Source organism: Chionomys nivalis, chromosome 4 (genome assembly GCF_950005125.1).
Source record: "Chionomys nivalis chromosome 4, mChiNiv1.1, whole genome shotgun sequence".
NCBI classification, from domain to species: Eukaryota; Metazoa; Chordata; class Mammalia; order Rodentia; family Cricetidae; genus Chionomys; species Chionomys nivalis.
The window spans coordinates 54,991,593-55,018,305 of record NC_080089.1 but is presented as its reverse complement, the minus strand read 5'-3'; the positions used below and the strand labels follow the sequence as shown (position 1 = coordinate 55,018,305).

The following is a 26,713-nucleotide window of genomic DNA, read 5'->3' as shown; positions in this document are numbered from 1 at the left end:
GGAGATACAGGAGGGGTAAAACAGAGAGGGGTTGGTTTGTGGATGGTTGAGGCATCAGAGACATTTAAAGTATACCAGAGACTCAAGAGTTTCCCTCTTAAATTTTTACTAGGATGTGCATGGGGCGACAACAATAGCAGTTGAAAATTTTTAATCAGATGAGGTTATCAGTCTGCTCAGAGATTGGAGCATCTTTTCTAATTCACAGCTTGAACAGAGGTGTAGTGGCTCACACCTTCAATCCAGGCAGATCTCTGTGAGACTGGGGCCAGGTATATATACAGTTCCAGGACAGCCAGGTATATATACAGAGATCCTGACTAAAACAAAACAAAACAAAAAACCACCCACACAGCTTGGTGACCTGGTCTTGCTGACTTTTTTCTCTGTGCTGACCTCCGGCATGTTAGACTTCCTGGGGTCCTTTTTTTCTAGAGCACAGTGATTGAATTCTTGCCCTGGGGCCTTTGCACTGGCCATTTCTATCTCTAGGCTGTTCTCCAAATGATCACACGGTTTGTTCCTCACTTCATATGCTCCTCCCCCAGAGTACTCTCCTCTAAGTGTGTCCTCCTATTGTACAGGACTATCCTCTGAGCCTAACTCCTCCATCTCCATCTTCATCAGATCAGCCATGTTCATTTATAAGTTGGACTTCTTGACAGCTGACATTCCTTCAAAGAATGAGGAGTGGGGAGGGCTATGGGACCTTCACTTGAGCATCCAGTTGCTCCTTCCAACCAAGTGTATGCAATTCTGCCTCAGTTGCATGTGGCATTAGGGAAAGACCAGGGGAGGGGTGGCATCACCTCTTCAACCGTGGGGGAGTCATCATCCACGCCGGCTTTGGTGTGCCCAGGTTTGTCACTGGGACCTCAGGAGGAGGGGTAGATATTGTTTATGTCTCTCCCAGAGAAGGAGTTTAGCAACACCTGTCACTCTGTACTATTTTCTTTTTTTTTTTAATGATTTAATTTCATGTGCATTGTGTGTTCCTTCATGTCACACATGTCTGTGTGAGGGTCCCGGATTCCCCTAGAACTGGAGTTAGAGACAGTTGTGAGCTGTTTGTGTGGGTGCTGGGAAAGAGCAGACAGTGCTCTTCGCCAGTGAGCCAAATCTCAAGTTCCCCCCATATTGTTCTCTATGTCTGATCAAACCATCACATCTTATGCTCATAGACATAGAGAACGGTATGGAGAACAGTACTGAGTGGGCTGGAGAGATAGCTCAGTGGTTAAAAGCACTGGCTATTCTTCCAGAGACCTGGGTTCAAAGCCACACGAACACAAATTTGTCTTCTTGTGCATTTGTGGAATGCCATCACCTAGAACAGGTGCGCTTGTGTTTGGGTATCCCTGTGACTTCCTGGGCAGGATAATGGGACACTACAGGGAAAGAGATGATTAAGGACAGGTAAACAGGTATAGTTAGGAGCCTGAACAAGAAAAGTGCAGCACTGTGGTAGAAGGAAGAGTGTGTGGCTGAGGTGGCTTCTGCATTAGATCACCCTTCGATGCGGGGTTGCAGGCAATTTTGGCAACCTTTCTAAGCCTTCATTACCCCTACCGGTAAAATTAGTCTGACAGGTACTAAAGCTGGGTGAGGGGTCTGACAGTCATGGCACTCATCATCTAAAGGTGGAGGAGGGGTGGTGATATCAATGAACTATTAATTAAAAGAATCTAATAGGCACTCAGTGTTAATTGCGGCCTTCGGAGATGGCCCAGCGAAGGCAGAGGCATTGCCATTAAACCTGATGACCAGGGACCCACATGGAGGAAGGAGAAGAACTAATTCCCACAAGTTTTCTGACCTTCACTTCCGTGCTGTGGGATGCCTGCGGGTGCGTGCGAACGTGAACGCGGGCACACACACACTAATTTTTTCTAAAAAGTGGTTAATTATTATGATTCATCCAAGATTGATGGAAGATAGGGAAATGTCGCCATGTATGAAGATGTATCTATAATTGCAAATCTCAGTCCAAAATATATTACCCGGAATAGAGCTGAACCGGTAGCTGGCTGCCTTGCCCAAACATTTCTTTCTTGCCAATGAGCCAGCGTTTTCTTCTTTCTGATGACTTCTCAGAGCTAGCAGAGCTTCCGGCATACTAAAGTCTCCATAGACAGGTATTGATGTCCACCGCATTTCTCCCCAACTTAGATGGAGTGCTGCTTAGGCATCACGCGATCACGAAAATCCCCATGTGATTCGGGCCTTTCTAGGGAAGAGCAGTTAAGAGGACAGAATTCTGTGGTCTATGAATCATTTGGTCTAGTAAAAGTAACTCAAGGAAAGGGGGGGAGTGTTTGGCCCACCAGGATTTCCCCCAAAAGAGGAATCTGCCCCCAAGGACAGACAGAGGCCAGAAAAAGGGACTCCGAGGCGTCGGCTCCTTTAAGAGGCGCCGATTGGCTGAAGCGGCCGCAGACGCGAGGCCCGGTTGCCTGGGAACGGCCTAGGGGGGCTGCGGCGGGCCGCACGCAGCCGCGAGGTGCTTGCTGGGGCGGCGCGCGGCGGCGCGGGGGTCTGCGGGAACGCGGCTCAGGCCCAGCACTTCTCCGCCGAGCCGCCGCCGCCGCCGCCGCCATTGCCTGCTCGCTCGGTGAGCGCCGCTCCGCTCCGCTCGCCCAGCCGGGCCTCCGCCGGCACCATGGGCCAGTGCGGCATCACCTCCTCCAAGACCGTGCTGGTCTTCCTCAACCTCATCTTCTGGGTGAGCTGGCGGGCGGCCCCAGCCCCGGGAGGCCTCTGCGCGGAGCGGGTGGACCGGGCGGGCGCGGGAGCCAGCCGAGGGCTCGCCCGGGCCCTGCGGCCCTGGTTGCCCTTTGGTGGGGTCTTTCCCGTTCCCGACAGAGGTCAGGGCGGTGCAGACCGGAGGGCTCGGGGACTCGGGCCTGCTGGCACGGTGCCAGAGTTACGCGGGTCGCCACGGTCGGAGCAGCCTGCGGGACGCTCGGCTGGCTCACCGGGCCGAGTCTGTCGGGATGCCAGGTCTGAAATGGGACACTGCCCAGTGAGTCGGGTTCCACTGTCTTTGTCTGAGCCCTCCCAGAGCCGGTGGCAGTCCCGGAGTCATGCAGCAGCTACGCGGGGACGCCGGTTGAGTCCTGGGCCAGGAATTTCGGCTTAGAGCTCTTTGTGTAGAGTTGGGAGGCTGGTAACCAGCCCAGAAAACTGAAAGGATTCAGCCTGAGACAGCAAGAGCATTTCTTTGATCAAGAAAATTGCTATCGCGGGGATGGGTAGCCAGCTTTTAAGTGTTTCAGCTGCCATGAGATTTTTAAAGCAACGAACTCACTTTTTATAAAAGGTTGCTTTTGCTTTTTTTCCATACGTGCCCTAGGGAAGTGTTTATAGCCGGCCTATCTTGTGGTCAGGCCCTTATCTCACCCGGGGTTTTGTAGTAACCTGTTGTTCCTTGACTTTACCCCTTGAATTCTGGACTTTGCACCAGGAAAACTCTTTTTAAGCATATCTTCCATCACATTTTTTTTTAACCTAAAAACTAGCACAGGACAGCTCAGCAGTAGAGCAGGGTTCAGCCTGTTTGCCCCATCCTGTTAGGGAAAGTCTGTAGTGTAGTGCAGTACAGCCCACATCCTAGGTCGGGTGCTTTCTGGTTCATTAGTAGTTATGGGCACACCACTGGCGATTTGCGACCCGATTGACCCTCATGTCCTCAGGCTGGTCTCATTATAGCACTTGCCCTGGGCAGTTTTCTCTGTCCACAGTACCCAGAATGTTCTTTGAACAATTCCACCGGCCGTAGTATATCATCATCATTTCCCACCCCACCCCCATCCCCGGAATTCAGCGCCTACTTTGGAAAATATGCACACTTATTCTGGCAAGAGTCTTCCTACTCCTCTTGCCCCTAACAGAGAATACAGCCTTTCCTATCCCGACTGCCGGTCGCTAAATAGACTGTTCCGGATAACGAGGCCCTTAGTTCTGCAGTTGTTTGTACAGGAGACGCATCTTGAGACTGGACTGAACTACTTGAAATCACCTGCGTGGCATTGGGATGCCTGAGAGTTCGTTTCCAATTTAGAACAGGTGTTCCTGATCCGTTAAATTACATGGCTGATAAAGAGGAAAAATATTTTTAGAGCTCCCCAAATGAAAAACACATTGTAGCTAATGAGATACCTAAGAACTTAAGAGACAGAAACTTTTTTTTTGTAAATGTAGACCAGGCTGGCCTCCCACCTTACCGAGATCCACCTGCCTTTACCTCCCCGAGTACAGTGATTAGTGAGGGCTTGAGGTGGATATTTGTATCTACTTCAGTTCTTATGGATATTTGTATTCATAATAATTCCTTTGGAGGCCGGGGCGGTGGTGGCGCACGCCTTTAATCCCGTCACTCGGGAGGCAGAGGCAGGCAGATCTCTGAGTTCGAGACCAGCCTGGTCTACAGAGCTAGTTCCAGGACAGGCTCCAAAACCACAGAGAAACCCTGTCTCGAAAAACCAAAAAAATCCCTTTGGAGTTTATGGAAGTAACTATTTGGTTTTGAAGATTATTTATTAGGTGAATTCTAGGCCAAGCACACTCAGAGCCTAGTTGTGTTAATGTGACAAAACACTGGAAATACAAAGCCATTTTGTTTAGTAAAAAATATTATATAGCAACATATATAATACCAGTTAATTATTAATTCTGAGTGCTTGCTTATGAATCCGTGGAAATTGTATATAAGTATATTCACCCCAGTGAAAGTTAATGTTGTGAACTGCTTAGTGAGTGTTGCTGAGGCCAACATCATATTGTGAATTTAGTATGCCTTTATCTGAGATAGTAATAGTAAAAACTTCTGTGACTTTGAGAAGGAAGGTGAGCAGAAAATCTGTGGTGTGGTGGAGGCAGCAGTATTTAGGCGCATCTCCTGACAGTGTTGGCTTGTAGGCAGACCTGGACTCTGGCCGTACTGATGATGCTCAATGCCTCCTGCTTGCCCGTCATCTATAGGAGCTTACACGAGTGTGATTTAGCTGCGAGTATTGCCGTGTGTATTACAGACGGGGGCATTAAAGCTTGGGGAGCTGAGGGAGCACACCCAAGATGTGGCAGGGCATATATGTTCAAACCCAGGTGACCGAACCATTGCTAGATCCTGTGGTGTTGAAGTTGTGACTTGAACAGATTTGGAAAGGGCATGAGGCTCGGGGACAATGGTTGTTAGGCCATGTTAGAGGCTCCTTTCTCTAAAATGTACTAATTTTCACATTGTTAGAAACTGTACCCACACTTGAACTATACTCCAGCTCTTCTGTTTAAGAGTTTTACGTCAAGAAGGAGGAAGTACATTACATTGTTAACAGATTTCATCTTGAGAAATTGTAATACATTCTTCCCTTTATATTGAGGGTGTTCTTATAGGTGATCCCTCCCTCCCTATAATACTAGAAATGTGTAACTGGAAGAATGAGGATCCTCTTCACAGACAGGACACATCAAGCTTACCAAGTTTAGATTTCCTTGGGCAATTTGCTCACACTGCCTCTCACTGTTGGTACTGGCTGACCCTTGGTAGGTGTTAAAAGTTTAATTGCTTTGGCAGAACCTTATATCTTGATATACTGGTTTCTTTGGCTATCTGTCCAATGGACTGAGATATGGAAATAGTCATGCCAGTACTTGAACTTTAAGCAATCTGACTGCCAAAGCTATTAATGTAGATTTAGTGTAGTTTGGGACGTTGTATCTCTGAAAAGAGAGACAGTTACTTTCTTCTTATTTGTATGTTTGTATGTGCATGCACGTGATCACCAGTATGATGCCACAACATGCGTGTGTGTGTGTGTGTGTGTGTGTGTGTGTAGGTCAGAAGACAGCCTCGTGTAGGTCAAGAGTTGTTTCCTCCTACCGTATGGGTCCTGAAGATGGAACTAACGTGTCACACTTGGTGGCACTGACCTGAAACAGCTATTTCAAAAATTCTGCTCTTTGGCAAATCCCCAGGCCATTAGGGGTTTATAGCTTAAATGATAACTTTTGACAAGTGAAAAGGACATACAATCCGTGTCTTAGATTTTTCTTTTTTAATAGCAGTGCAACATTAAAACATATTTTAAAAGTTAAAAATTTTATGTATGGATGTTTTGTCTGCATGTACATTTGTACACTTTTATGCCTGATGCTTGTGGCCAGAAGAAGGTGTCCAATACCAAGTTAAGTACAGTTGTGAGCTGCGGTGTGGGTGGTGGGAATTGAACTTGGGTCTTGGAAGAGCAGCCAGTGCTCTTAACTGCTGAGCACTTAAGCAATATCTTTCCAGTTTCAAATCTTCTGTTTTTGTAGAGTAGTAAAGCTTTAAATATAAATGTGTTAGTGCTTGGTTTGTGAGCATTTATTAAAGGCTATATGGGTTTGTGGTAGAAGGCTATATTTTGAAGGCTGTTATAATGCTTGTCGGTAAAATAATCCACTTTGTACCGAGGTCAGGTAGAATTCTTAATTTACTAAGTTGTTTGGTCTGATCCAGGAGACTTCATCTGAAACATATTGAAATGGATAATTTTAGTTTAACAAACCCTATTTTTGTGTGTGTGTGTGTGTGTGAGTTTATGTATGAGCACACATGATTGTGTCCCATGCACCCGTGTGGAGGTCTAAGATAACCTCAGATGTCAGTCCTCTTCACCTTGTTGTTTGTCATTGCGTATATCACACTAGCTAGCCCACGAGCTCCTGGGATCCAGCATCTCATCAAAAGAGCACCAGGGCTTTGCCAGTTCTGCTTGGATTCTGGAGAGCCATACCGAGGGCCTCTGCCTGTGTAGCAAGCACTTTATTTACCCTGAACCATCTCCACAGCCCTTAATAATGTCTAATACTCCACTTTTATTCTGGTAGGTTATTAGGTACTTAATCCAGTCCTGTGTTACACAAATTATTTTATCTGCCCTATCATAAAAACCATCCGGCTGGTATTTACTGTGTACATATTTATGTTAGGCGTTACAGGGGCTGTAGCAGAAAGCTTTGTCCATGCTGGCAGACTTCTAACCTTGTGTGTCTGTTTTGTTTGGTGTTTTCATCTGTACTGAGAAGTCACGCCAAAACAACTCGTGGAGTAGGGAGACGTCTTTCCAGAATGTCCAGCACTTGTGCCAGCGTGACTTATTCATGTGAAATAACCACTGTGTAAAGATGTAAACTATGTAAAATGTATCCTGCTTTTAAAATAGCATACTTCCTGTGTGGATGTATGTAACTAAGGAAAGTTGCTTTATTAGGCAAATATGAACATTTGCACACCTGTTATTGCAGAAAAGTTCTTAGAGAACTTTCAAGGGGAGCAAGACAGGAGGTTGAAGACAAATGGGGAAAATACCACAAAGTTAAGTCAAGGTGATATGGATGTGATCTGGTGGCCACTTGAGGTTGGCAGAGGCTTGTCTGAGTGTGGAATATAAGAAGCCAGTTTGGAGGTGATTGTAAGAGGTGAGGGAATTCAGGACTGAAGAGTAGCTAGATCATAAAGCCAGGGCATACTTGGCATGTTCAAATTACAAAGTAAGAACATAAAGATTATGTTTCATGCTCTTGGTTCGGAACATAGAGTGAAAAGGGCTGGAGAGATGGATCAGCAGTTAAGAGCAATTGTTGCTCTTTCAGAGGACCCAGGCTCAATTCCTAGCACCCTCATGGTACCTCAGAACTATCCCTAAAACTCTAGTTCTAGGGACTAACGACCTTTTCTAACCTCTGTGGGCACCAGGCATGCACTTGGTGCACAGATGTACATGCAAATAAAACACCCACACATAAGATAAAAATAGACAGTTCTGAAACAAAAAGTTTAAAAGAGAAAGAAGTAAAAGTGTTTCCAGTCTTGTCACACAAGCCTCCTTGAGTATATGCCCATTGTTCTGACATGTTCTGTGTCTGCATAGGTGAATATAAATAGGATATGTTGGTGTGCTTTTGTTTCCTGTGCTTCTGTCTGTGTGACTGTTCTAAAAAAGATGATGTTGTAACACCTCTTCAGCCAACAGGCTGTTTATTAAGGTAGTTTTTCAGTTTGTTAAGGAAAGAACTTCAACTTTGTTGGGAAGCAAATCGTGGTGCATACTGTAAATATATTTAATTTTTTCCCTGGCTTTTCAAGTCAGGGTTTTTCTGTGTAGTCCCGGCTGACCTGGAATTTACTCTGTAGACCAGGCTGGCCTTGGACCCTGAGATCCACCTGTTTCTGCCTTGCTAGTCTTGTTCTTAAAGGCTCGTGCACCACTTCCCAGCTTCTCTTCATTTGTTTTTGATGTGCAGAGGTTTCTGACTCTGAGTTCTGAGTCACGTCTGTGGCCTTGAGTAATCGTTTAGGTCAGTGGTTCTCAACCTTTGTAATGCTGCAACCCTTTAATACAGCTCCTCATGTTTTGGGGACCCCAACCGTAACATTATTTCATTGTTATTTTGTAACTGTAATTTTGCTGCTGTTATGATTGTAAATATCTGATATGACAAATGCCAACCCTAAAGGGGTCGTGACCCACAGGTTAAGAACTGCTGACTTAGGTAGACCTTAGAGCCATTAGGAGAGCTCTGTGATTACAGTTTGAGGATGAAGTGGGTTTTGTTTGTTTGTTAGATTTTTTTTTATTTGACAAATAGTATATTTTATTTATTTCTCATTTCTTGTGTCAGAATTGAAACTTGTCAGCTGACTGCACAGTGCATATAATCTTTTACTACACAGTACCACAGGATGAAGGTTTTCTTCTTTTAAAACTGGATGGTGTTTGTGCACGCCTTTAATCCCAACACTTGGAAGGCAGAGGCAGGTGCATCTCTGAGTTCATAGAGTGAGTTCTAGGGCAGCCAGGGCAGCACAGAGAAACCCTGTCTTGAAAAACAAAGAACCCCAAAAGAATGCTTATCTTTTAGAATATTTATTGTTCTTTGAAGTGTTTTAACGAATTTAAGCCATAAAATCTGATTCTAGTTAAGGTTTTTTGTTTTTCCCCAGGAAATCCCATAAACATTTCCTTGGCTCCAAACAGGTACAGTGTAAGAATCATGCAGCCAGTCAGCAGTGATGTACTCGCTGCTCAGGGTCGTTTCTGCTGCTCAACTGGTGAGAGAAGGGAGGGAGTCTTAACCAAGTTTCCTATCTCTGGACCCATCCAGAGATTTATATCCATGGATAGGTCTTTCTTCAGAGATGTGATCTTAATTGTTATTACACATATAATTAACAGATTTTACAACTATAAATTGTCAATTTCTCATGATAAAAGTTATATTTAGCTTGATAAAATCTTTTCTTCCTGCTCATCCTCTCCTTCCTCACACCCTTTTAAATAGCTTAACATTCAATAGATAAGAAAATTTTGTGTTTATGTATTTGTTTTTAATTTAATGAGACTATAGTTGACATGTATTTTACATAGTTGCTACTGGTTTAAACACATAGCCAGATTTTAACATGATAAATCTTAAGCACTCCAGACTCCTAAAATAACTGACTTTTTACAGTTAGAGTGGGTGGGGGCAACTAAAGGTCCCCAACACAAGTTCAAACTCCTTATTCGCAGCTGGCCTGGGGATTGTCTGAGGCCTTTAGTCTGTCTCCAGTTTCATTGCTGTCTGAACTGTGGGACTTTCAACTGATAGGTAGGCATTCACTGAATTAATTGGATCAACAATGAGTATGAAAGACCAAATGAAAAGTAAAAATACAGTAGAATTGGGGAGCATGCCCTTTTTAATGTCATCAAAATAACAATTTAAGAGGATTAAAATATTTAAGAATAGTGGCAATGATATCAGTGATATTGATTGCAAAAGTAGCTTGACAATGCAATCCAAGAGGCTTTGAGAAGGTTTTTTTTTTTTCTTTTCTTTTGGCAATATAAAGAATGTGTGCCAGAAGAAATTATCCATCAGAAAACATCCAAAGGCTGAGTCAAAGTCAGACCTAAAACAGCGATAAATGGGAGCAGTTGACATGCACTTAAAGTGTGGGAATGAAGAGAGAGCTAGTTTATATGTTTAAAGACAGATCTAAGAAGTAATCTGGAAAACAAAACACTGCAGTCTTAATTTTAGACATAACTTTAAATATATGTCTGCAAGTGTGTGAATATATATATGAAAATATTTAAACATTAGAACTAAACACTCATAATTTTATCTCTCAGATAATATCAACTTTTTCTTAAAAATATTTTGATGCTAAAAAACGTAGTTTTCCCCTTAATGCATATACTGCGTTGTATTTTCAGAGCTCAAGGCTCTAACGCAAGCTCGCCCTTCGGCCTTGGGTTCTTGCTTTTGCTGTTGCCATTTTGCGATGGTGTTTTGACAAATGAACAATCCTAGACGCGATGTTACTAGATAGAAATGCTGAAGTTAATATGTGTGTGGATTGTTTTCCAAAAACATACTTTTGTATTTCTTTATAATCCCTCTCGTATACATTGAATCTTGCTTTACTTCTTTATTGACCAATTTGCCAAATAGAAAATTATGTCATTGTCGTAGTAGCTTCAGTATGTGTAGAAGTAATCTTGACTTCTGAGAGAGGGTTGCATGTCTTTGGGATAGTCTTTTTATTGTTGTTTTTGGAAAGATGGCAAGAGAATAAATGAAATAAGTTAGGGAGTAATTATGTACTGACTTAGAGGAGTAATGCATAGTGACATGAACCATTTTATCAGAGTAAGCCTGAGTGGAACAAAGATTTTTACAATTTCTAAGGTAGTCTTGATGGCAGGAAGGTAAAGTTTGGGGAAGGTTTCTTTCAGAAACAAATTGTACAGAATCACCAATAATTCCTTGCAGGAAAATAGTGATGTACATATACATCTAATATGACTGCACAAGAATCGCAGAATTAAATGTGTGTTGAATGTTTCTGATTCTCCCCTTCTTTGAATTTTGCTTTTTATAATACCTAGAGTACGTAGTACTTTTAACATGTTTCTCCTCTGTTTCTTCTTTTTACCCAATCCCTATTTTTTATCAGTTGATTCTTTGAGGCAAAAATCACTCTGAAGGAGCAATTCATACAGGGAAGCAGAATCATTAGGCCCTGAGCTTTGAGGTCAGTGAAGTTTAGACCCTGTCTGCTCTCTATTGATCCGTTGTGCCGTGGCAGTAGACATGATCACTGTGCCTCTGACACACCATGCCCTCGGAGTGACTTCTCTTTGCCTCATACTCATTCAGCATGTTCTGTGGGATGCTTCCACTGTCACGACTCTGAATTTCCATATGGATAAACTGGCAACAGAACAATTTTATCTCCCAGTTTTAAACAGTTCTGTTTAGTTTTAAGTTGCCAGTTTGCAGAGGTAGGTCTTAGAGTGCTTGATGACAACGAGGGAATAGTTCTGTGGGTTTTAGGATTTTATTGGCTTGTCTTTTTTTTTTTTGCCCCTGCCAGAGAGTTGAGTTAACCCCCAACTAATAACAAAAACCACCAACCTTGGTTAGTAGACATCAGGACAGCAATGTTATGTAAGAGTGAAATTTCTTACTTGAACACATTCACAGTTGTGTAGATGTAGAGAAAATTAAAAGGATAGAATTAGTGTCACTTTTGAAACTTGTAAGAGCTCACTTTATAGAGAAACAGTGCATTTAACAGAAAAACACCTAAAGTTTTAAACTTCCATGACTTAATTTAAAACATGGGCAAAGTAAAAGAATGGTTTTTCTTAAAAAACCTCAGCCTTTCCCCTAAGTTTTCCTGTATTTTGTAAAAAGGATGATTAATTTTAGTACACTGCCCTGGCACAAATCCTCCTTATAGGCCCAGATTCTCTCAGAGGTGACCTGTCAGAGGCTTCCATGTTCCACAGTGCCCTGCCCTACTGCTCCTCCCTCCCTCCCTCCCTCCCTCCCTCCCTCCCTCCCTCCCTCCCTCCCTCCCTCCCTCCCTCCCTCCCTCCCTCCCGCAGCTGCTTTGTTGGCAAAGCCCTGGTCCAATCCCCTCTGCCCAGCAAACAGGATTTAACCAAGCTCACCTTTTAATTTTATGTAGCTTTTCAAATAATGCCCTGTCTGCATTAATAATCAGAGTGACTACCAGGTTCCCATCACTAGTAAGAATTATTTATGCTCTTCCCTGAACTGACCATGCAAATTATTATTTAATCTCATTTGACTATTTTTTATTTTTGTTTTTTATGCTGATGGGTGTCATTATGGCAGATACTTAGAACTGTTTAGTTTTATTGGCCACTATTTGAAATGAACAGCTACTCTGTTTTCAACATCATTTATAAGAGACAAGCACCCTGTTTATGCTGTCCTCTCAGCAGTGAGCACAGTGTTACTTGGTGTGTCTGTTACCTTACTTCCTACTGATGTTGAAGAAGACACTGTTACAGTCTCCTCTCCTGTGAACATTGCCTGTTGAATGGTTTCCAGCACAGACTGAGTCATCTGTCATCTTTCAGACAATAAGCTGTATTTACAAGTGGGGTTGCCTGCATTGCCTTCCATTGGGTTTGCTGCGTCTAGTTCTGGTTTCTTTTCCTACATTCTTGTCTGTAGTTTCATGAGTGCCTACCTCACTCTGCTCGGAGCAGGACAGCCCAAGAGACATTTCACTTGGCCCATTCCCAGCTGTACTTAGTGTGAGTTTCATAGGAATCTCTTTAGGCTAAAAGCTCATTTTGTTTCCAAAATGCAAGTGTTCCTCAGTGCCCTGTGCTGTATATTTTTGAGTATGTATTATCCTCTTGTTATATTTTGATTCAGGTTTATCTAGGTTAAAACTTCATTTACTAGCTGGACTTGATGACACAATTGGTTAGTGTACTAAAAGTAAAAAAAAAAGATTTAATTTTTATTTATTTAACATTTATTTTTATTTTATGTGCACTGGTGTTTCTCCTGCCTGTGTATGTGAGAGGGAGTCATATCCCCTGGAACTAGAGTTTCAGACAATTGTGAGCTGTCATGTGGATGCTGAGAATTGAACCTGGTCCTCTGGAAGAGCAGCCAGTGCTCTTAACTGCTGAGCCACCTCTCCAGCACAGGGATTTATTTTTAATTGTGCTGTATGTGCATACATGTAGCTGTGGTTGTCTGTGGAGACCAGAAGAGGGTCCTGAATGGCCCAGGACAGGGACGGGCGTAATAGGTAGTTTTGAGCTGCCCAGTATGGATCATGGGACAGACGTATGTTGCCCTCTGGAAGCGCAGTACATACTCTTAACCACTGAGTATCACTCTAGGGCTGAACTCACTTTAAAACGATATTTTTATTTTTATTTTTATATTGAGGGTGTTGGGGTGAGCATATGTGCATGAGTGCACAGGCCTGCAGAATCCAGAAGAGGATGTTGGATCCTTTGGAGATGTAGGTGGCAGGAACTGAACTCAGGTCATTGGAAAGTAGTGTGTGCAACTTTCTCTCCAGTCACTGCCACCTCCCAGATTTCATTTAAACTTTTTTGTTTTGTTTTTGAGATGTATGCCACAATTTCCATTCAGCCCCCACCCCTTCTTTTTGAGGCAGGGTCTCACTGTAGCCCTGACCTGCCTTGAACCACTGTGTAGATTTAGGCAGTCCTTGAACTCATAGAAACAGGCCTGCCTCTGCCTCCTGGGTGCTGGGCTTAAAAGCATGGCCACCACACCTGCCCCTCCCCCATCCCAACAGCCTTTTAAGAAATAATTATAGGAACAGTTCTTGTGTAGTTTGTTTAGTGAAAGCAGTAAGTACAACTTGATTAATTCATGTTTAAAGACTCAATTATTTGCTTTGGTAAAATGTGTTATATATATATATATACATACATACATACATACATACATATATATATATGTTTGTGACTATATAACGTACACGTGTAGTTGAGAGAGTGCTTTAATAAGACTTTGTTACAGAGTCCACATACTTCCAAACTGTTAAGCCTCATTTTTTTTCTCATCTCACAGTGTACCCCAAAAGCAAATGTGTAATTGTGAATTGCAGCAGGCCCAGTAGCATTGTTTAATGGTGGACTACTGATTGTGACTTACACTCTGTTCTAGAGGTGGTGCCCATTGGAGTCTAGTAAGCACAATTAGATACCATTGTATTTAAGTAGTGAACTGAAAACTGAACATTGACTGTGCTGGTGAGAAACCCACACACACCAGCTAAAGCCTCCTGTCCTTTCCCTGGAGGTGGAGGGTGTGGAGGGTATGGTGTTACTCTGTAAACATCCATGATACCTGCTGTGTCAGGCACTGCTTGAAGTGATACAGATGATGCAGGGCTGAAAGATAAACAGACACAATCTGTGCCCAGGAGGTATATTAAGAAATGCAGTTAAATTGAGACATTGTTAAAAATGCCGTTTGTATTGCTTGGGGCAATAAGAGAATGGATGAGGGTGAATAGTTAAGAAAGGCTTCTGTGAGAACGAGGTGATCCTTAAGCTGCATCCTTAAGCTGCATCCGAATTAGTGAAACAGCAGCAGAGGTGTAAAGCCAGAGATGTGTTTATCAGTTTTATATTTTTGCAGTCTATGAAGGCTTATGAAGTCTTCAGAATGTAGAGACAAAACAGTTTAAATCATTAAAAATTGCACGTTATATCTTGCCCTGTTTATTTTTAACAGTAATTCTCACAAAGAACATATTAAGGGCTGGGGGAGAGTCAGGGTAGCCTAGGTTTAGAGAAGTGCTGCATAAGGTGACTTCCAGGTGCAGTAAAGAGGCTGAGTGCAAGTTATCTGGACTTGAGGCAGAAATGAGGAAGTGTGGCAGACCGCACCCTGGAGCTGAAGAATCCGTCATGAGAGTGAGAAAAGAGCAGCCAGGGAAAGGGAAGAAAACTAGCAGTGGACGAGAGATGATCTAAAAAAAAAGTCTCCATTCACATTTTATTATTCTTAGTACATTACTTCAAGTATGAAAAATAGTTTACTGTACACAGTAGGGTGGTGGGCGAGGCAGAACCAAGAGAGTACTGCCTGAAGTTTCTTTACATTAAAAATATCCAGTGTGTGTGTGTGCGTGTGTATGTGCGCGCGCGCATGTGTGTGTGTGTGTGTGTGTGCGCGCGCACATATGCATAAATCAGGTTACTGGGATCTTTTTCCAGATCTGACAGTGATTATAGTGATGTATTATAAGAAGACAGACATGTGGTGTTCAGGCATAGTGAACCTAATAAAACTACAAAACTGAACTGAGTTTTCAGGGTCAGAGGATTGAGTGGGAATCTGTAATGTTAACTGTGGAAGCGGTTTGCTAGTTTGAAGATTTATATGTTTAATCTTTCACAGGTGAAGCAGTCACAACTGTGTGACAGCTCTGCATGTTCTGCTCCTTAGACAGCAGTTTAGCATAGCCCTGCACTGTGTGCCTGTTTGTCTATGTGCTGGTAGCAGTAAGCACAGACGGGGCCCAGTGCTAATAAAACCAAAAGTGCCCTGGAGAAGGGGCCTGGAGCTGGACTAAGGCTCTCTGTGCTCACCTTCCCCGGAAGTGTTCAGCACCCGTGACTCGAAGTGTAGCCACAGCACTGGTAGGAACCTGCTAAAAATGGAGAATCTCAGACCCTCTGAGATTGCCGAGTCAAAACTGACAGCTTAATGAGCTCCTCGGGTGATTTTACTCACACAGAAGTTTGAGGGGCGTGTTTCTAAAGAACAGGTCGATGGAGAAAGTTTGCAGTGTGCCTGAGCCTGGACTCTTTGCTTTACTGTCTCAGTCTCTAGGATAGCATATTTTGGGTTTCATGTTTACTAATACTTTTCTAAGCTAAATAGAGATTTTTTTTTTTTTTTTTTTGGAGTTACTTTGCCTGGGAGCAACCCCTAACTCTGTCCATTGTCTCTACTTATAGAATACAGTTTAAGTGCATTCTTGTCATTGCTATTTATTCAAGTTATATTTTTCTATTGAAAAATAGGTGAGATTTAGAAAATTTGCAACTTCATCTAGTGAAGAATTTTGCTGGGGTGGTAGTTCATGCCTTTAATCCCAACAGGTGGATCTGAGTTCCGAGGCCAGCCTAGTCTACAGAGTGAGTTCCAGGCCAGCCTGGTCTACAGAGTGAGTTCCAGGCCAGCCTCGTCTACAGAGTGAGTTCCAGGACAGCCTGGTCTACAGAGAGAGTTCCAGGCCAGCCTAGTCTACAGAGTGAGTTCCAGGACAGCCAGGGCAATAACGAGAAACCCTGTCTCAAACAGCAACAACAACAAAAACATTTTTATTAATGAGCCAGGAACGCTTTAGCTTTTCTGATTTAAGAATGATGGGAAGTCTCAATTATAGCCTCTTGGGTTGAAGATGTGCTCAGTTGGTAGAATGTATAACATGAGAAAAGCCCTGGCTTAGATCCCCAGCACCACCTACACTGAGGTGATGGTGCCAGCTTGAAAAAGGAGGCAGGAAGAGTGGAAATTCCACGGCATCCTTGGGGATTCAGGCATGACCTTGAATTCAAGGCTGGGATACACAAGACACATTCAAAGAAAATGACTTGAACCCAGGCAGGAGCAGGAAAATTGCTTGATGGTACTCAGGCTAGGTTTCCATTTGCTTTTCTAGGGGGCAGCTGGTATTCTCTGCTATGTGGGAGCCTATGTCTTCATCACGTACGACGACTATGACCACTTCTTTGAGGATGTGTACACACTCTTCCCTGCTGTGGTGATCATAGCTGTAGGAGCCCTGCTCTTTATTATTGGCCTCATTGGCTGCTGTGCTACCATCCGGGAGAGCCGCTGTGGGCTCGCCACGGTAAGGTAGCCCTTCCTTCACCACACATCAGACCAGAATGAACACATGCTTTAAACTTCTAGAGGTTGTCCCATATACTTTTCTTTTAATCAACTATTTTTTTTTAATCTCTACCTAATTTCCAATGATTTTTCCTCACAGTTTGTCTTCATCCTGCTCTTGGTTTTTGTCACGGAAGTTGTTGTTGTGGTTTTGGGATACGTGTACAGAGCAAAGGTATGTTGTTCACTGCACACGCTGGGCTTCCCGGGTGGCATAGAGCAGCTTCGTTTTCTTTTGGCTTATTTCAGCGAAGCCACTGCTTTAAAATACCTTAAATTAATTAGTATTTATTTATAAAACTTCTGTTCTTGATATAACTGATATTATTATTTTTGTAGGCATTTGACATCCACATGTGGGGCATCTCCTCAATATACAGTTGCTTTGTTCCTTTTGAGTGGTTTGTTTTGCTAGCCTCTTTTGCATAGTCTTTTCAAAGGCTATTAACCCGTGTGAGTTAATAGATCTGACTGTTTGCTGCTAGTTTGAATCTAACTGGAGCCGGAAGTCTCTTTCTTACAGTAAATGTACGGAGAACTTGGAAGCATGCTATTTAGGGATTATAGTTGTAGCCTTGACTGATGTTACTTTAAGCAGTATTTTCGAGGGATGGAATCTTTTGATGCAGGTGGAGAATGAAGTTGATCGAAGCATTCAGAAAGTATATAAAACCTACAATGGGACCAACCCCGATGCCGCCAGCCGTGCTATTGACTATGTACAGAGACAGGTAGGCTTCCTTGAAGGTTGTCATGCCTGAGTCCACAGAAACTAGTTCTTCTCTTTCTGTGTATGTAGACTGTGTTTACCTCCACAGCTGTAAGAGGGTGTTCCTCCAAATCTTCCTCCAAGTTTATTGTTTTTGCCAGTCTTGTTTCAACTAGTGTGTGTGTGTGTGTGTGTGTGTGTGTGTGTGTATATATATATATATATATATTTAAATTAAGTCACACACATTTCAAATAAAACTTAAGCATTTTGCCATTGGAAGTGATATTTAACTCAAAGCTGGTTTTTAAACATATTTTAACATGTGAGATGTGAGTATTTGGAGACTGAGAGATGGTGGTTCAGTTGGTTCAGAGATGGTTCAGATGATTAGGATCACGCCCTGTTTTGCAGAGAACCTGAGTTTGATTCCCTACACTCACGGGAACAGCTTCCAACCACCCCTAACTCCTGTCCCAGGGCATTTGACTCCTGACTTCCATAGTTCCCTGCACTTGTATGCCCATATCTACACACATACACAAAATCTTTAAAAAAGTAGTTTTTTTTCCTTTTTACTCTTTGACATCGTGCATCTTGATCCATCATTTCCCGTCCTGCGCATCCTCCTCCTGCCCTCTTCTTCAGTCACACTAACCACTTCTAAGTGCTCAGTTCATCTTCAGGCGGCCAGTGGCTCCATGTTGGACTGCACAGATGTAGCGTGTTCTTCAGTGCAGAAAGCTCTGCTGAGAGCGCTGCTCTGGAGTAGTTGTTAAAGCTCAACACAGACACAGGTGTTACCTAAGGACTCTCTCTCTTACCAGTTGCACTGTTGTGGAATTCATAACTATTCAGACTGGGAAAATACAGATTGGTTCAAAGAAACAAAAAACCAGAGTGTTCCTCTTAGCTGCTGCAAAGATACTGCCAGAAGCTGCAACGGCAGCCTGGCCAACCCCTCTGACCTCTACGCCGAGGTGAGTTTGAACTGTTTTTCACGATCTAGTCACTGTCCTCGGCTTCCTTTCAGTCTTTTTACTCGACTGTCATGGCATTTTGTTTCACTATAAATATTTTAGTGCGTTGTCTTTGTTTTGATTGTGCATTATAAGTTGCTCTGATCATCAGTTGTTTCATTTCCATTGCTGTCAGTGAGTAGGAATGTGTCTTTAGGAATAGGTCTAACGAGCTGTCTGTTGCAGGGATGTGAGGCTCTGGTCGTGAAGAAGCTACAAGAGATCCTGATGCATGTCATCTGGGCAGCATTGGCCTTTGCAGCCATTCAGGTGAGTAGGGCTAGCCAAGGAGCTGCTATCAGAGCTAATTTGTCTCCTCGTGTCATTGGCCCTCATGGTTTTAGTTACTAAGTGGAGCGAATCTTTGTGTGTGTGGATAACTTAGAAGTGATTCTGCACCAGCCACCAGTTTCCAAAATCTGGTCTCTGGATCTAGACCCAGAATGGTTTAAAGAAATCAGTGATCTTTGTGGGAGGGAACTGTGTTGAGGAGACTCTTTGCCTTATTTTCCTGTATTGACTAGTGAGAGCACCATTCAAAAACCAAGCATGCCATGGGCATTCCTGGAAGGTATTTTGCTAGCACTCACAATGTCTTTAAAATGCTGCTGTATTTCAGTTTGGAAATGGAGAGATTTCCTTTAGTTTTCTTGTACACTGTCGCTTTCTGCTCCTTGTTTTTATGCTCTTGAGTTTTGTTTTTTGTTGGTTTTTTTGTTTTGTTTAGTTTTTACTTTTTAAATTTATTTACTTTGCTGTTCTGGAAGTTAAACCTAGGATCACATGTATGACAGGAAAGTGTCTTCCAACTGAGATCCATATTTTCAAATCCTTACTTGTATTTTTTTAAAAACTATTTTATATGTATGACTGTTTTGCCTGTATCTGTACACCATGTGTGTACCTGGTACCAGTGGAAACCAGAAGAGGGCATTGGATCCCCTAAGACTGGAGGTAGATATGGTTGTGAGCCATCATGTGGGTGTTAAGAATAGAACCTGGATCTTCTGGAAGAGTGCCCACTGCTCTTAACTGCTGAGCCATCTCTCCAGCCTCCCTTATTTGTAATTTATATATATATATATATATATATATATATACACACATACATATATATATACATATATACACACACACACACACACACACATATATATATTTGTTTATTTTGAGGTAGCAACTTGATGTATCATGTAGGCTGGCTCCAAATTTCTGGGCTTAGGAAATCTCCTCCCACAGCCTTTCTGACATAACAGTACACAGGCTGTGCCCGATTTCTTGAAAAGGGGTGTGTGTGTGTGTACATACATGTGTATATATATATATATATATATATACATATACACACACACACATAGACACGCACACACATGTATATCACAACCTTTAATACTAGTCTCTTCTAAAGGGAACAGTTTTATTGCTTTATAGAAAAGGTTTCCCAGTAAGAATTGAGGCTCGGGCTGGAGAGATGGCTCAGAGGTTAAGAGCACTGACTGCTCTTCCAGAGGTCCTGAGTTCAATTCCCAGCAACCACATGGTGGCTCACAGCCATCTGTAATGAGATCTGGTGCCCTCTTCTGCCCAGCAAGCATACAAACAGACAGAACACTGTATACATAATAAATAAACAAATCTTAAAAAAAAAAAAAAAAGAATTGAGGCTCTAGCCTTTTCTTTATTTGTGGATTTAGTTGTTTTAGACTTAGTATGTATAAAGAAGAAGCCCTTGACATCACTTGGCACACACAGAGGTATGCTGTGCCAGTGTTGGTAGCCGAGGGAACCCATTTTTTCCTGCTCTGCTAGTGAAAATAGTCTTTGTATTCAAGTAGGTGAAATTATCTGGCAATTGCTTTATCACTCGCTTAATTGCCTTCCATCAGCTATGCACCCTCATCTCTTAGCCCCCCGGAAAGCTGTTAGGTTAGGACAGGCACTTTGCATGTAGCATAGCCGTCCACATTTCCAGGTTCCCAGGTTTGTACGGTGTATGTTACAAGTTCTGTTGGGCTAACATAATTGAGAATAACCAGCTATTTGGAAAGCTTTTCTGTCAGATCAGTTTTGAGCTTTTTTGCTTTTTTGTTTGCTTGTTTGTTTGTTTTTAGACAAGGTTTCTTTGTGTAGGTTTGGTGCCTGTCCTGGAACTCGCTCTGTAGACCAGGCTGGCCTCAAACTCACAGAGATCCACCTGCCTCTGCCTCCCTGAGTGCTGCGATTAAAGTTGTGCACCACCACCTCCCAGCAGTTTTGAACATTTTTAAAAAGCTTTTAGGGACTGAAGAGATTGCTCAGAGGTTGAGACCACTGGCTGTTTCTTCTTTAGAGGTCCCGAGTTCAATTTCTGGCAACCACATGGTGGCTCACAACCATCTATAGTGAGATCTGCTGCCCTCTTCTGGCATGAAAGCATACATGCAGGCAGACCACTGTATACATAATAAATAATTTTTTTTTTAAAAAAAGCTTTTAGTTCTTGAAATAGATTTCTAGCCTCAAATAATCTTGTAAGACACCTTTTAATTGTTATGTTAAAGGCAGTAGAACTATTACTTTAAATGTAAGTTGTTTGACTTTCCTGATCTTTGCATATTTGAGCAGAAGCTATTGTATTAATGGAAAGTACCTTTAAAATGGCAAGGGGGATTGTTTACTTTGCTGGTATTCAAACAGCAATGAAATGATTCATTAAAAAAGCCTTGCTCTATATTTGCTATGGTCTCTGCCATCCTGAGTATTTACTTTGTAGTTTAGCATAGCAGTAATGTGGTGATCAGCAGGGCTGTAGTCCACATTTTGATTATGTATGCAAACAGATTCATTTAGCTAAAGTGAATAAAATAGAGCAGTCTTCTCACGCAGAATTCTGGCCTGTGCATTCTTGGTGACTGTGATGTCAAAGCTGTACTTGTTAGAATACAGCAAAACCTTTGGGATTGTGGTGATTGTTGCTCAGGAAGTGTACGGCTGTCATATGGAAGACTGGTGAGAGGCTGTCTTGATAGCCACGCCCTGATTTAGTAGCTTGTAAAGATACATAATTTTGTTTTGTTTTGTTTTTAAATGAACAAGACTGAGTCAGGAATTCTGAGCTTTCACAGATTTAAAACCTAGTGGTTTGGAAAATAAAAAATTTTGGTTCAAGTAAAATAATTAATTTCCCCAATGTATTTTCTTTAAGAGTGCCAGGAAGGATGAGGGATGGAGATTATACAGTATATGTAGGGTACCGTTTTATAATTCAGTACATATATATATACTATATAATCTCCAGATCAGATTAGTTCTCCTTAAACAGATGTTTTACAAACTTTTCTGGTTCATTATAAAATATAGTGAGTTATAAACTCTAATTATCCCCCCATTGCTACAGGGTGTTTTAAGAGCATCCTCCTTTCTAAAACTTCATCCTTCATCCCTCATCCTTCCTGTTCTAGCCTCTGGTCACCCTGGTCTACCTCTCTCTAGGAGATCGACTTGGTTTCTGAATATGGGTGAGAATTTGCGGCATAGTTTCCTGCTATTCCACTAAATGTCCTCCATTTCTCGTGCTGCTGGATTTTAGGGTTTTTTGTTTTTTTTTTTTTTTGTTTTTTTTTTTTTTGCTTTTTTTAATGACTAGATAATATAGTATTTTGTGTAAATACACATTTGGTCAATCTAAATTAGCTTTGAATTTTTAATTTTTTTTAATTTTAAAAGTGCCTATTTGGAGTCAGTAAGATGGCTCACTGGTAGAGATGCATGCCGTCAAGACAACCTGAGTTTGATCTGGAGACACATGTGGTAGGAGAGAACAGCTCCTGCAGCTTGTACTGTGGCCTCCACGTGTGCCACCCATACATTCATGCAAAATAAAAAAATGTACTTAAAAAATACCTAAATTGACAAAGGTCAGTCTGCGTCTCTGTCTTGACCCTAGGGTTAGGGTTAGGGTTTCTGTGTGCACATGCACATACACCCTCTGCTCTGAGGACTCCATGTCTGCCCTCGAAGGCTGGCTGGGCCTTCTGTCATTTATACGGGATCTGGGCATCCGAGCTCTGGTCTTGGTTTGCCCAGCAAATGCCTTACCTGATAGATCATCTCCCTAGGCCTCCTGAGCCTTTTGTAGAAACAGCTCTTCTCAGCTTCCATGGACTCTTCTACTAGACAAACACCCAGTATTGGGGGTATTTAGAAGTTTACAGGATGCTGCTTTGGCCCTTGCTTTTTGTTTTGAGGTAGTTGTAGATTCCATCTTTAAGAAATGATTTAGGGGCTGGAGAGATGGCTCAGTGGTTAAGAGCATTGCCTGCTCTTCCAAAGGTCCTGAGTTCAATTCCCAGCAACCACATGGTGGCTCACAACCATCTGTAGAGGGGTCTGGTGCCCTCTTCTGGCCTGCAGGCATACACACAGACAGAATATTGTATACATAATACATAAATAAATAAATAAATATTAAAAAAAAAGAAATGATTTAGTTGAAATCCTTTGGCTGCTTTGCCCACCTTGAGTGATTACACAGCTGTGACGTTCCATGACCATTGTTCTCTAATCCTATCCATGGTAATAGGCAGTCTCTAAGTCCTGCCATTAAATTTCAAGCCGTGTTTCCCTGTTGTGTGTGTCACGGTCTATTACAGTAAAGTGTGCCTGAGAAACTGAAGAGTGGGGATCTTTGATAAGTGTTGGTAGGAACTTGTGCGATCATTTCTTAGATAAGGGTGCTTCCAGTACAAAATGTTTTTTAATTTGTGTGAGAATACTTTTTCCCACACCTTTTTCTTGAGATAGGGTTTCTCTGTGTAGCCCTGGCTGACCTGGAACTTGCTCTGTCGAGCAGGTTTACGTCAGACCCACAGAGACCCACCTACCTCTGCCTCCTGAGTACTTGGATTGAAGGTGTGCACCACCACTGCCCACCCTGCAGTTATTTTTTTTGTAACTTACCAGTTGTCTTAGTATAGTAAACATGTTTTTTTTTTCTTTTTTTCTTTCTTTCCTATAGATTTTATATTTGGTGTTTTATTTGGCCTATTGAGACATTTTCATTTTAAAATATAATATTAAAAATATAATTTTCCTGTAATATTTCCAAGTCTATTGTTGCAAATTTTCAGTAATTAATGTGGTATTAGTGGAGTGTTGGAAGTGATTCTGTAACTCTCAGTGGTGAGAATGTGAAGTTTCTGGGTAGAACTGAATGCTGTTAAATGCACTTGCTGTTAGTAGAGTTTCACTATGCCTTCTAAGTTGTTTTAAAGCCTATACAGGTTGACTCAAGTGAGATAAAAGAGGAAAGAAATGTCTTCCAGACACCATTTTACTCAGACCTCCTCAGCAGAAGGTAACCCAGCTGAGAGAATGTGAGATAGGTAGAGGTAGGAAGGGTTTTCCGCTTCCTAGCAAGTCAGTGATTCTTGAGTTGAATATTTTATTGCTTAGTTTAATGTTGCCTGAAAGCATAAGTGTGTTTGATTTTATAGCTGTCCCAAGAATGCTTTGGTGTGTAATAAACAGAAATGTATTTCTCTAAGAATTGATACTAAATGCACCTAGAATTCGAGGTATTTAGCAAACGTTCAACAGTCTCTGCCTCCCAAGTGTGTATGTGTACGGTGCTGTAGACCAGCGGCCACTGGTATATTAATGTGATGGTGCTGATGGATCTGAACAGCAGCCTCCAGCCTGAACGGGTGAAATGGTGGCTGATGGAAGGCAGAATCAGCATGTGGCTCCAAACACGGAGAGTTCAGATTAGGGACAACCATATTCTCTGTGTCTCATACTTCTCACTTTATGGACTCAGGTCTATTTGCTAAAACTAGACTACTGCGCATGCACAGAGACCCTTTGCCAAAGCTAGACTACTGCGCATGCACAGAGACCCTTTGCTAAAGCTAGACTACTGCGCATGCTCAGAGACCCTTTGCTAAAGCTAGACTACTGCGCATGCTCAGAGACCCTTGCCTTCTAAAATCCAGTGGTTAGGCCCTTCGCTGTCAATGAGGAGTTGAGACAACAAAGTAATAGTGATACTGTTTGCATTTTGTGAGAAATTGGGTCAAGAATTTTAGAATCACTTTTTTTTGCTTGTTTGTGTGTGTGTGTGTGTGTGTGTGTGTAGTCCTTACTGTCCTGAAACTCATTCTATATACCAGTCCAGCCTTAAACTCAGAGATTTTCCTACCTCTGTCTCCCAAGTGCTGGGATTAAAGGTGTGTGCCACCACTGCCCAGCTGGAATCACTTGCTTTAATATTATAGTTTAATATTGTAACATGTCTCTATTCCAATATGCTACTCTAGAAGAATTTAGCTAAAATGGAAAACTATGAAGGAGTAGTGGCCCTTGACAAGCAATATGTCATAATGCCACAGAATCAAAAGTAGAAGCTTCAAAATATATTTTTGGCACTGGGACTGGCCTTCTACCATATTGAGTTTTTGTGGATTTTTGATAAAGCCTCTCCCCCAAATCCAGATGCCAAAAGAGACATCAGACAGGTTTCACTAGACTTGTGCTGCACAGCGTGGGAGCCACAGCCACATGTTTAATTAAAGTCAAAGTACATCTTTGTAAAATGCATCTCCTCAGTGGCTGTGGCTACATCAAGTGGCCATACGTGCAGAGACCCAGGCCACACCATCAACGCTGCTTTGGGGAGCACAGCTGTGTAATATTAGTGGGGAATTGTAATAAAAAGAGCCTTGGTGGTGCCAGCTCCACAGAGTTCCTGGATAGGAAGCCAGGAAGCTGACGCTTAGTACTTAGCCACTTCCATTAAATATCATGTGTTAGTAAGAAATTTCCTCTTTCATTGTTTTTTGACATTTTCGGGTCATTAAGACTTGAAATAACTTCATTGCCAATAAAGACGTACACATTAGCCAAGTGGTCGTTAGCCATTTCATGTTGTTTTCTTCCTGCAGCTGCTGGGCATGCTGTGTGCGTGCATTGTGTTGTGCAGACGGAGTAGAGACCCTGCCTATGAGCTCCTCATCACGGGTGGAACCTACGCATAGCAGACAGCACAAGCCGGAGTTTATCTTTAGTATCCTTGTTCTGACCGGGAAGGTGAATTGAGCAGGCCTGCGGCAGTTGGCTCCTGAGTTCATCTAGTCAAAGCACACGTACACTGGTGTTGGACACAGCTTGGCATCTCATGTACCCACCTCTGGCTTTCTCATCCTTGTTCTCGCTGACTTTCTGTGCCCTTAATCTCAGAACCATTCACAAGTTTTGTAGTGCGGTAGAACTAAAGGAGGGTAGGGTGTAGGCCTGCTTCTGTCGCCTCCCGGGAGTAATGGACACTGTTGTAGCACTGGGCCCTTTCGTCTTCACAATGAGAACTCTTGGCCAAAGGTTTGGGGTGAGAGGGAGGACGCCAGCTGTCTGGTGTCCCTCATCAGTGTCCTTTTAAAGAATATATACTATATAGTACAGTAACATAGCAGTTGTACAAAATGGCTAACATAGATTTTAGAATCATACAGTGTGTCTTTGTTCATCTTCAAAGTCAGAGACTGATCTTTGAAACTATTGGTTTTTAATCAAAGCTGGCTTTATAGGAGGACTATAATGTATGCACTACTGTTTTAAAGCAATTAGTGTGGATGTGTGAGTTTCTGTGTGATTGAACCCATTCATCATCAGTCTTAAACTCGTTAGAGATAATGTACCCATGTAGACTAGCAAAATAGTATGTAGATGTGATCTCAATTGTAAATAGAAAAATTTAATTCAATAAACTCTGTATCAGCCCTCACCGTGTAGTTTTTAATTGTTTGGGGATATTTCCGTTCCAGAGCAGCACTATGATGTTTCAGAGGCTGCTGTTGCCTGCAGTTTGTCATGATTTGCAGTTTTCATTATGTGTTGCCAGATTCTAAAGGCCGTGGTGTTCAGCAAGCACAGGTGCTTTCTAGAGTATGGCATTGTCCTTGTCCCAAGGAGTTTGAAATCCTAGCACAGGAGACATACAGGAGCAGGTAAATTCTGTCAGTGTGGTGATGGTAGTATAAAAACAGGGCCCAGAGGAGGCACCCAGAGATTAGGGGTTTAGTGACGTCACCTTAGAAGCTGGAGAGGCTCTGCGGGACCTGGGGAGAATGCACAGGATGCCCAGGTCCTCTGGTCTTACGGGACGTGTACAGGAGATAGCACCCGACCTGCCCTGGATGGTCCCTGTGTTAGTCAGAAGGAATGTGATGAGGTGTCCAGTAGGGTGTACAGTAGAGCTCTG

At 42.5% G+C, this 26,713-nt stretch overlaps 1 protein-coding gene across 1 annotated transcript; it reads left to right on the top strand.

Moving 5' to 3' along the window:
• The first annotated feature begins 2,456 nt into the window (after positions 1–2,456).
• Positions 2,457–26,236, top strand: Tspan3 (tetraspanin 3). Its single transcript, XM_057767333.1, has 7 exons — positions 2,457–2,722; positions 16,520–16,711; positions 16,853–16,927; positions 17,382–17,483; positions 18,289–18,441; positions 18,667–18,750; positions 25,401–26,236. The coding sequence occupies exons 1-7, from the start codon at positions 2,660–2,662 to the stop codon at positions 25,491–25,493; spliced, it is 762 nt and encodes a 253-aa protein (XP_057623316.1). The 5' UTR covers positions 2,457–2,659; the 3' UTR covers positions 25,494–26,236.
• The last annotated feature ends 477 nt before the right edge of the window (positions 26,237–26,713 follow it).

Excerpts from the sequence above, each read along its gene's own strand:
- Tspan3 (XM_057767333.1), top strand. The coding sequence starts at position 2,660 with ATGGGCCAGTGCGGCATCACCTCCTCCAAGACCGTGCTGGTCTTCCTC. Across the intron at positions 16,712-16,852 it reads GCCGCTGTGGGCTCGCCACG|TTTGTCTTCATCCTGCTCTT; the intron begins GTAAGGTAGCCC and ends TTTTCCTCACAG. Across the intron at positions 18,751-25,400 it reads TGGCCTTTGCAGCCATTCAG|CTGCTGGGCATGCTGTGTGC; the intron begins GTGAGTAGGGCT and ends TTCTTCCTGCAG.